At 42.4% G+C, this 11,331-nt stretch overlaps 1 protein-coding gene across 3 annotated transcripts; it reads left to right on the forward strand.

Moving 5' to 3' along the window:
* Positions 1–610: 610 nt before the first annotated feature.
* On the forward strand, positions 611–8,763 carry LOC109781352 (myosin-binding protein 3). 3 transcript variants are annotated; one of them, XM_073510474.1, is made up of 6 exons: positions 611–1,209; positions 2,284–2,364; positions 2,897–3,015; positions 3,258–3,337; positions 6,108–6,877; positions 7,005–8,763. In XM_073510474.1, the coding sequence occupies exons 5-6, from the start codon at positions 6,277–6,279 to the stop codon at positions 8,273–8,275; spliced, it is 1,872 nt and encodes a 623-aa protein (XP_073366575.1). In that variant the 5' UTR covers positions 611–1,209; positions 2,284–2,364; positions 2,897–3,015; positions 3,258–3,337; positions 6,108–6,276; the 3' UTR covers positions 8,276–8,763. The 3 variants fall into 3 exon arrangements, with proteins under 3 accessions (XP_073366575.1, XP_040257112.1, XP_045089616.1); XM_040401178.3 differs by having other exon boundaries at positions 620–2,364; XM_045233681.2 differs by having other exon boundaries at positions 620–1,209; positions 2,295–2,364; positions 2,897–6,877.
* Positions 8,764–11,331: the final 2,568 nt, after the last annotated feature.

Raw genomic sequence — 11,331 nt, forward strand, 5'->3', positions numbered from 1 at the left:
GCTCGCACGCGTTGCCGTGTACCACAGGGTAGAGGAACGGCCATTTATGTGCACACACTCTTGGATGAAGCTGAAGAGGAGTATGTGGAACGACATGATCTGTTCATGAAAAACTTATTGGGGCATCCAGGATCTAGTTGAATTAGAGACATTATTGTACTAGAAATTTACATGCTGTATAGATGATTTGTGCTATTTTCTATCCGAATATTGATGAATATCGGCCGCTTTGCATGAATTTCGTCTGGTTAGTTAAAATACAGTTTGAAATACATGCGGCTACATTTGGATGGCATCCTTCTGCATCCGTGTCCATGGACTGGTCCCTCTGTTTGCAAAAGGATGCGGGAGGAAATTTGCAGGTTGTATTGAAGATGCCGGCCTAGTATCTTACATTGAATGTTGATCCCCACTACTAACAATTCGCTTAACATGCACACTGTGCACATCAGCAGCCACGTCAGCTTTCAGCTTGCATAAACCAACCAATCGCATTGATTCCTACTACGGCCTTGCCTTACAGCTACGGACGGCGGTGAAAAAGACCAAAAATTTCCCGTCTCGCACGCCGCCGCTCATCCAGCACAGGGCATCCCAACCCAATCCGCTCGCTCAACCCGCACTATCGCTGGTCTTCGTCGCTCCTCCCGCACACCAACGCCGGAGCGCTTCCCGTCCGCCGCCCTTCCTCCTCTCCTCCTCCTCCGGTTGCGCCCTGCGCCCGCGGCGACCATGCCTCCACCGTGCCTGCCATGTGCGCCGCCGCCCGGCCGAATCCCGCCGCCACCTCAAGGCCAGCGCGGCTGCTAAACGCGCCATGGCCGCGACTTGGCCCGTGCGTCGCCCCGCCTCACAGCACATCATCATCCTGCACAGCCACCGGTCTTCGACGCTGCCGGTACAGTGTCTTCGTGGGCGCTGGCATGCGGGCCGGGCACGGTTCCATTGCTTCCCACACCAGGTCATTGAGGAGCAAGCCGGCTTGGGCTGGGGGCACCCCGTTCCTCTGCTCTGTGCCTATAGGCGCGATTGGGACGCGGGTCGTCCCCCATTCAGTCACCGCACCTGCCGCCTAGAATGTCAGGTTGTCGAGCCTCTGTCCGCCGTTGCTCTCCTCTGCTGCCGTCATCGGTGGCGAGGAGCCCGGTCCCATTAGTACCAACGTCTTCCCTGTACTCAGACATTCCGGTTTGGCACATATCTTATCAGGTGAGCACCGCCGCATTTACTTCACTGCTAATGACTAAGCGTCTGAAGTTGGAGGTCATGTAATCCTGTTGTTCTTCGCTAACGTTTCTTTTGGTGACGCTAACCACGCAGCCCAATCCTGAACGCCTGTGCAGCACAATGCTCCAAATGGCCACACTTTTGTCTTCTCCGTTGCCAATACGACCAATGAATAAACGCTTCTCCTAAAAAGCAAAGCCAATAAACCCTTCGGCTGCAGGTCATTGATGATTCACACTTCACTTCCTCTCCCCATGACCTCCACAAGAAACTGATGGATTCCCATTTAAATTGGGTGCTCCACCTTATCTCATTTTATTCCCATCGTCCTTCATACAGGTGGCCGCCTGCCATCCCAACTCCCTCCCCTGTCCTCCTCGACATTCCCTATGACACATGGCCGATTGAATCATATTTGGGATTCCTCGGGTACTGTGGGAATTGGACGCTCAGACCCCATCTTGAATGGAGGTGGAAGAAGAAGAACAGTGGACACAAGGTTTTCCGGCCGGCGCACGAACGCCGGCATGGGCGCACGAACGTCCCAATCCTTTTCTTCTTTACGGTGGCTACATGGCTACACTCGGCTCCGCTCGATCAATACATCAGGGGGCCTTTTATACCCGGCTGCACACACACCAGCACACGCACCGTCCGTCACACGCGGCCACTAACAGCACTAACTAATTAGCTCACGCATGCACCAACTGCACGCTCACCGCACCAGCCACTACCTACATGCACGCCTAGATCCATCCTCTTCCAACGGCCACATGACCCGCCATGCATGTAGCTAGCCAGCCACGGCTGCGCCACTCAACGCGGCCAGTCCAACTGATCCCTACAGCCGCTACTACACACACGACTAAACACAGAGCTACGGCCGCGCGCACGACGCATGCAGTGGCATGGCTTATTTCTAACAATCTTGGTTTCATTCCCATCTCCCATTTCTCAGTTAATCAAGCCTTTTGCTGTTCATAGTAGTACAGTTGCAGATCATCTCCTCACGGAGTGACGGTGAGGGTGGATATGGCTTATTGTTCTTCTTTCCAGTAACTTTGCAGGTATATACTGAATTCGGCAGAATTCTCAGTATCCAAGCCATGTAATCACATCGCCATGTTGATAGCTCAGGTACAGTCATCTCCAAGTATGCGTATTGATTATTTATAGAGATTCGTTGAACTATTTTCTTCAGAGAAAAACCTTTCATTACTTTCATTTGTTAGTAAATATGTATTTCGTCAACCAGTATATGAATCATGCCTTTCTCAACATACTCATTGATGAGATCAGTTTACTAGCCATGAGATATCCCAATCCGATGCCTTCAACAATAGGATATTTAAGGCCACTTAATTCTTACAAATCGGACATTTGCACACAATGTGTCCGTTTTTATCTCCTAATATTAAAATAAAATTATCTGTAGCGAAGTCCCACTACAACGTGTACCAGGGTTTTCATGGTCCCTCCATTCCCAAACTTCCTCTGCTATGTTGCTTCTATATTATATCGTGCACTTGGTATGCTGATTAGTTTGGCAGTGCCTTCCTTGGATATATTCCCAAACTTCCATTAGCTGATTACAGGTTTCTAATAATTAATTTTATCAAAGCCTTATGTTTATAAGACTGAACAAAATGGATGTCCCATTTATTCACAGGGTCACGCTGTTCGACGGGTTTGTGACGTCTACATGGACCACGCCACCGATCATGACCACATAATCTAATCCCTCGACCAACTGCAGTTACTGCTACTGAGAAGTGAGAACCGCCGCAGGTATATATGCAACTCAAGAGAGATTTGTTAGGTTCATGAAGCAACCTAAAATCTTCAGTTCTGCGGTATGATATATTCAATTTCTCGACAACTCATTTGATTATCATGTTCTTGGTACCAACCAAACAACATCCTCTCAATGCTAATGTTCACTAACTCAACTGCCAAACGAAGAATCCTCATCCAAATTGAACCTTTATCCGTATCCGTCAGTTTTTTATCCCCTTCTTGGTTCCTTGCAGGTTGAGGTACTATTTTGAAACAAATGGCATTTAAAGATCCATCTTTAAGGAGCAATCTTTGAACCCTTAAATCTCAGGAGGTACTCAACATTCTGGAAGACATTTTACTACCATTCATTTTTACTACTATTTTCTTAGTTACATGTATAAAACTGAGTAAATAGCTAATTGGGGTTTGAACGAAGAATCATATTTTATTTCATATATTTTTTCATGTTACTTTGTTCTACTTATTATGCCTTATGCTGCTGATAGTCACTATTTCTTTGTCGCATGCCTGAACTTATTAAACACGCATAGTCTCTGTTTCTTTGTCACAATCATGGCCACACATGTGTGCTCTTTAGAAAATTTCTACTGCATTCTAACTTCACTTTAGGTAAACTTATCTGTACAAATTTCTGCACCAATGTTTTGGTATTGTAATATTAATCTTGTCTTTTGTACGACAATAAACTACGTCGATTCTACCCTCTAATATCATTTATTTTGCGATAGATCACTATGATTTATTTCTATACCAAGGGCTACTATACTGAATGATTTAGTTCCTGATGTTAATCCTTTTTATATGGCCTTTTGACTATTTCAGAAGCAATCGGTGCCAGAACTATTCCAACTTTTGGGCCATATTGCTATCTTCACTCACATTCCACGTTGTGTTTTCTAACATCTTATATTAGCAAATGTAATTATCATTTTTAAATCATCATGGCGGTGTGTTCATGACCTGTTAATGGTGATGTAGGTCATAGCGTCGGGTATGCTCAAAATTGCTTTCTTTCCAATAAATAATTAAGGCACTACATTGCAGTTCATGATTGCTAACACCATTGTTAATGCTACAACGTTCCACAATACATTATATATGTATACCACAAATGACCACATTTGATTCCATGTATGTGAAATCCATCATATAATTGATTCGAGTTGTTATCATCTTTGTGATGTGGATGTTGCTTGGAAAAATTACAACAAAGTCCCGCGGCAACATATATAATGTAAGACGTTTTTTGACACTATACTAGAGTTAAAAAACGTCTTACATTATGGGACCGAGGGAGTAGTTTTTTTCATAATGTCACTCCCTCCCTGAGGCAAATTGTACTGAACTTATGTTTTTTCCATGGCCTTTTTGCTGTTCTGAATCTTCTGTTGTTGAATCTGAATCTTAGTAGGAGTAACATTATTTTCCTGCCGTCATTTTCAGTATTTTATTTGCATCTATCGTTTCAATGTCCTTTTCTCATCTTTTTCTAGGATATTTTCTTTGTTTTCTTTCAGAAAAGTTATGTTTACATAAAAAATAAAATCAACGGTTTTTTGATTCCTTTGTTCACAAACCATGGAAGGTAACATGGAGTGGCTGCTTACATGGGGTATGGCCGTATGGAAGGTAACATGGAGTATTGTTCACAAACCATACTTCGAATCTTCGATGGTTTCAGTGTGTTTGTTTTCTGTTGCTGCATTTTACTGCTTCGGCTACCCAGCTCAAAACAGAGAACTAGTATGGGTAGGGGTGCAACACGGTGCCCGATCCGCCCCGCCCCGCCCAATATTCAAACTTGGAGAATCTAGTTCTAGTTAAGTTGCAGTGGGTTAGTTTAATTTGTACTGGACTATGCGGGACGCCGCGCTGTGGGGAGGGGGTGGTCGTGGTGTTGGAAGTTTAATTTCCAGGGAAACCCGGCTCGTTAGCATAGCGGTGGTGCGGGACAAATCCGGGGTTGAGCGGGCTAGCAAAAGAAAATTCGATTGAGGCCACCAAAATAATCAGTCGAAGTTTTTCTTTTGCAAACTGGACACAAAACAAAGTTGCACACGCGTCATTGAAGTATTGGTCCAAAACTTTGACTGAGAATTTATACATATTTTTGGGATTTCTACATATGAAAAAAAAATTCAAAAAAGAAAAACCTGTGGCCGGCAGCATGACAGAGACGAGGAGTAGCCATGACATAGCAGATGAGACACGAGGATCAAACTGGTGGCTGAGGAATCCAGAATGGTTGAGAGGTTGGGAGCGGGAGTGTCAAGAAGTAACGGTGATGAAGACAGTACACTAAGGTCCTGTTCGGAGACCCGCCACTCCACCACTCCGCTCCCGGAGTTGGAGTCAAAAGGCACGGAGCTGGGAAAGAGATGCTCCAGCTCCTCGTATTTTTAGGAGTTGGAGTGACTCCAAACAGGGCCTAAGCATCGTGTTTATATATAGAAAGTGAAGGGCTTGCTTGAGTATCTAAGCTAATTTAGATCTTTCCTGTTTTGTGCAACGTCCAAAACGTGGGGTCGTGCTTAAATTTCTCACCTTTACGCGCAAACATTAGAAGGGGAAAATGCCGGGTTTAGAGGACTGCAAGGCAGACATTCTTCTTCCTCCTTTCTCTCTCCTCTCTTCCCCACGTAGAGAGAGAGGGAAAGAGAGGAAGGCCGCCCCCTCTTTCCTACCAAGAACCACATTTCGCCCTCCAATCTTCGCTGCAGATTCTAGCACACCTTTTGATCGGTTTTTCTCCAGTCTCAGTTTGGGCAATTTGGAGCTTCCTGGGCAAGTTTCCGCGCTGGTATCCGTCTCGAATCTACCCCTGGAAAAAAAATCTAAACATTCTTGTGCCAATCTGAAAAGTTCTTGAAATAAATTACTTGAGTTTTGAAAGAAATTTTGGATGTGGATAATTATGCGCAACAAGTATGCTTACATTTCTACTACAAAAAGAAACCTTGACTCTTGATTGTGAATTATATTTGTGCAACCTTTTGCAAGATAAAATGCTTATTTTTTGTTTCACTATAACATTTAGAATTTTTGTGCTGACATTTCCATCTTTTCTATGTAAAAATCAGATATTTGTCTTCCTTCTGAAACAAAGGTTGCATCTTTCTTGCATTGGCACTCCCAATCCTGCATCTTTCAACAAGTTGTGTCATTTGGGTGCCTTGGTGTTGCCGAGACGTACTGTAGGTTTTCTCAAGCTAAATGTTGCATATGAATTTTGATGAACATTGATCACCAATGGCTGTGAAAACTGGTGTGAGGTCTCAAGACTTCTCGCAGCGGTTCTGGTACACCTTGTCTCGTGCGATCTGTGAGCTCTGCGTGATCATATTGCTCCATGTGGCTGCTACAACGTCATATGTGGCCACAAGGTTGGCACACATCAGCAGGCTAAGGGCGCCATGCACCATGTGCTCAAGACTGGACCAAGCCCTCCATGGAAAGGCATGGTTCTCCGCTGATTTGGTGTGTGCTGCCCATAGGTCCGAGATATCATCTTTGGCATACTGCAAGAGTCACAACAATCTTGCACATTCAGCTGATCTCTGCAAGAGATGCCATGCTGCATGCACCCTGGCAGGCTTTGTCGATGAGGTTAATTCTCGGTCTGGATCGAGGTCTAGACAGTTATGTTCTTGTTGTTTGGAGCCATTCAAGAAGGCGTGCATCGCACATAAGCTTTATGAAACTGCAGATGTTAAGGGCCCCTCACATAATGTGCATGGTTTGGACGAAATCAAGCAGAGGAGCCAAGTTGTTGTGATAGAAAAAATCAATCCTGCCATGCCACCCAAGTTTGTACCTGAACAGGTCTCTACAGATCATTCAAAAGTTAAAGGTGAGTTTACGAATCTGGATTGATGTACTTCTTTTATCTCTAAATTCTTCACTAAAAAACTATTGTAATGTATCATTTCTGGAAATCTACTGAGCGCATCCATATTGTTTTCATGTATCATTTGTAGTGGGTATTGAGGAAGTCAGGGAGTTAGATGCTTCACCAGGCACATATGAACAATCTACAAAGGATAATGGTGCTTCTTCAAATGCTGGTTTGGCAGCAAAGCCTGCACCCAATGCGTCTTCCCTGCCTTCGCGCATTTTCGTCGATCGCAACAACAGTATTAAGAACACTTTCGTTGGTAGGGTCAATCTGCCATCTCCTCGCCCATCAGAGATAATCTCTGCCCGGGATAACAATTCTACTACTCAACAAGAAGTGAAGGCACTCCTTACTCAGATGTCCTCTGTAAGGGGCCTTGACTATTCTTGGACTGAAGGAGTAAGTAGTACTGATACCATGATTCAGAATGATGAAAGCAATGGTACCAGCAGGAGGCCATACCTCGAGAGAAATTACTCTGTGTTGGAATCATCGGATGCAAACCTTGGTATTTGTGAAGCTGAAGGAGAGATCTCACTGGAGAGTTTGAAGCGGCAGATTGAGATTAACAAGAAGTCAATGCTTGTCCTTTACAAGGAGCTTGAGGAAGAAAGGAGCGCTTCGGCGATTGCAGCTAGCCAAGCCATGGCCATGATCAACAGATTGCATGAGGAAAAGGCTGCAATGCAGATGGAAGCACTACAATATCTTAGGATGATGGAAGAGCAGGCTGACCATGACCATGAAGCGATACAGAATCTACACGACTTGCTTACAGAGAGGGAGAAAGCATTACTTGACATGGATGCCGAACTAGATAGTTGTCGGAGGCTACTCCAGCATGACCAGTTTAATGGGGGGAATTTTGATGATACAGTGGACAATACACCCGGATATGACAAGAATGTGTCATTTGATGTCTTGAATGCATCGGATTTCATGACGAGCACCATGTCAGGTTTCGAAGAAGAAAAGGCATACATTTTGGAATCACTGGGCAGATTGGAGGAAAAGCTTCGCATTTCTACATACAAGCTTGCTTCTGATGATGCCAAAAACATTCAAGAGACATTGCTTGGAGATCATATAGGGGATGAATCAACTTCTTTTCAGCAATCAATTGAGCAGAAGGACAAGGATGAGTGTTCATGTTCTCCTTTCGACAACGAAAAAATAAGTGGCCTAAACAATCTTCAGGATGAAATTTCACTCTTGGATACACGATTGAGGGCCCTTGAAGATGATCATGAGTTTCTCAAGCGGGTACTCAGTTCCCTCAAAGGCGATGGGCTTCAGTGTGTACGAGACATAATGAGCCATTTACATGAGTTGCGAAGAGTTGCAGCTCAATGAAGAGAACATGTTTTGTCTTGAGTTGAGAAGTCTACCAACTCTTCTCAGTTCCATAGTTGAAACATTTACACACTCTGATCTTGCCTTTTCCAGCAGTGCCTCTCGTGTGGAGATTTACAGCCTGACAACGACAATGCTTCCAGTTAGTCCCCGATGTGGCGTTGATTATAAATTGCAGTGCTGGGAACATCCAAGCTTGTGTAAGATCATCCGTTATTCTATGATTCTAATCTGGCTAACTCTGGAAGGGAGCGCCCACTGACCAAACATATCCATCTCTTGTTTTTACCTCGTTGCTATTCTTTTTGTTGCCACTACAGCAAATCACTGATATAGAAAAGAGAAAGAAAAACATCTCTTGTATTTTGATCATCTGATGGGTGCTCAAATTAGGAGCAAGCTTGTAAGTGTACATGTGATGAAATGCTTGGGGTTCTTGCCAAAAAATATATTTTAACTAGCAACATGATATTGATGTTGATGCCAAACCAGTGCAATCTCTTGCTTTTCCTATGTTAAGATTGTGTCCTCAAACTATAGATACATGTGTCTTCATTTTGATATTGTAAACTAATATTGCCTAATAGTCTACTTGTACTTAAGAGTTAAACATTCAACAAACCATATCCAACAACTTTATTGTATATGTCTTATGTCCGCATATTGTTTGGAACTTTTTCTTCATGCCTTTGGACTTCAAAAATTGCATCAATAACTTCAACAAATTAGACTGCCCAGAGTGGGAGTAACTTCAGCGGTAACATAAGGTCCAACTTAGCAAATTTTCTTATGTGGCAATGATTTAATAAGGAGAGAGATGATTTGAGTAACATATCTAGTCACTCACACAACATACACTGGTGCACGTCGGTCCTAAACAAACGGTTTTTTACCCCTTTCTGCGACGGCATTTGGAACCGTCGCCAAGTGAGTGTGGGCCATAGAGGGGTCCTTCCCACACGACCCAGAAACCGTAGGGGATAGGGAGCCTTGATGCATACAGTTGTCCCTATATAACCGTTTCCGATATCTCGAATATCCCAAATGCTTCATCTACTCGTTTGTGCTTGCATTGCCATCGCAGTCGGAGTTTTGTGGTTCTGCCTAAAACCAGGCAGATTCCAGGCATGGGAGTTTTCCAGGCAGATTCTAGGCACGGGAGTTTTACGTGCCTGACATATCACAAACAGTTCATGATTATAAACCGTGTATGATGGGTAGACAATCACACACATTTAGTTTTCCCGCACCGTATGTGATAGTGTCTGACATCACACACGCTTTGCAAACGGCAACTGTGTGCATGCTTGCACACGTTTCCTCTCTATGAACCGTATCGGATAATGGTGTATATCGCAAACGTTTGTGTTTTACCAACCGTGTGTGCCGTAATGACCTGCGCAACGTAATTTCGCCCTAATTTAATTGCTGCTATTTAAAATTGTACCTAATTTAAACTTGAAAGTAGGCTATAGCTTTATTCATATCCATCAGGTTCAAACAACCAATGCATTATTCGATTCACAGGTACATATGTTTAAGAATTATATAAGCACCAAATAAAGAATGATGTACCAGGGTTTTATACTTGTACTATTACAGATGGTAAAGAAAGAGGCGACAAACATTCCAGTTGCTGAACAAGGTGAAGCGGAATGGCCCTATTGTGCTCTCCTGGATGCAGAAGGCATGCAGGACTCTAGTCCAACCCCTTGTGATGGCCGGCCGCTGATCATGTAGTTTGAGAGGTAATCTTGAGTAAACTGCTTCAGGATCTACTGCAAAAGAAAAAAGATTCAGATATTGTCATCTAACACAACTCATTACGGGTAGTAAAATGAAGGCTACATGGTTCTTACTTACCATCCTGCAGTTCGCTGTTGGCTTGCATAAAGTGTAAACAAATAGTTCGATTGACATCTTTTGACCCATTTTAATAACAATCTTTATCAGTTTCCTCACTTGATGCTGGTTCATGAATATCTCATTGCCCCATACGCAGAAAGGGTCGAAGTGTGGATCTTTGACAATGATATATGTACCTAAAAGCACCAAGTTAATATTAGAAGCTAAACAACAGTTGAAAAATGATGTAGTACAACACTCCATCCATCCCATTATATAAGATTTTATTACATGTATATCTAGACATCATCAGAACATTAAGGTAACACTCTTCCTTGTTGCTATATAGCCTGGGATTGCATATTTAGTCATTCAGTACAATGCATGTTGCTAAACAAGAATTGAAAAACGAAAAGGCATGTTAACTGCAATATCCTTAACAACAACAAAATATCGTAATTCATAGTGGTATTGTTGAAACTGTTATTGATGAAATTGAACTGCACGACAAATAATTGCACATATAGAGCATCACATTGTGAAGAGCTGAAATAAACAAGTCATAAGGACATCTTTAGGTGATCATTAAAAAGTTAAAGGACTAAAACCCTTAGTGGATATATATATATATATAGGATGCGGCTAATCTGCTCCCGAGCTCATTTGAGCTCGGGATGAACAGTAAAATAAAAAATAAAAAAAACATTTCGAAAAAATCTGAATTTTTTTGGGTGCAAACATTGACAAAAGTTCTCAATGCTCACAAAATTTCATCACAAAAAAACATTCGTGGAAGTCACAGAAAAAAAACAAAATTGGTGCTTTAAAAATGTTATTTCCAAAAGCATTTTGGAGTACTGATTTTGTTTTTTTTTTGCCACGACTTGTACGAATGTGATTTCGAGCTGAAATTTTGCAAACCCTTAGAACATTTGTTAAAGTTTACCCTAAAAAAATTCAGTTTTTTTGGACTTTTTGTATATATATATATATATATATATATATATATATATATATATATATATATATATATATATATATATATATACTCCAACAATTTTTGGCCTTTTCTAGTCGATCCCCTAAACTTAAGGTTGTAAACTTCAATTTGATCAAGTTCAAAGCAGGTTCAACCGAAAGTAGCATGCATTCAAACATAAACATAGATAGTTTTGCATAACCGAACATAAAACATAAATTTAAACTAAGCT

The sequence above is a fragment of the Aegilops tauschii genome, chromosome 1, assembly GCF_002575655.3.
Source record: "Aegilops tauschii subsp. strangulata cultivar AL8/78 chromosome 1, Aet v6.0, whole genome shotgun sequence".
NCBI classification, from domain to species: domain Eukaryota; kingdom Viridiplantae; phylum Streptophyta; class Magnoliopsida; order Poales; family Poaceae; genus Aegilops; species Aegilops tauschii.

Bases quoted from the DNA above. Each gene is read 5' to 3' on its own strand.
- LOC109781352 (XM_073510474.1), top strand. From the start codon at position 6,277: ATGGCTGTGAAAACTGGTGTGAGGTCTCAAGACTTCTCGCAGCGGTTC. The intron at 6,878-7,004 runs GTGAGTTTACGA...TATCATTTGTAG, and splicing joins AGATCATTCAAAAGTTAAAG to TGGGTATTGAGGAAGTCAGG.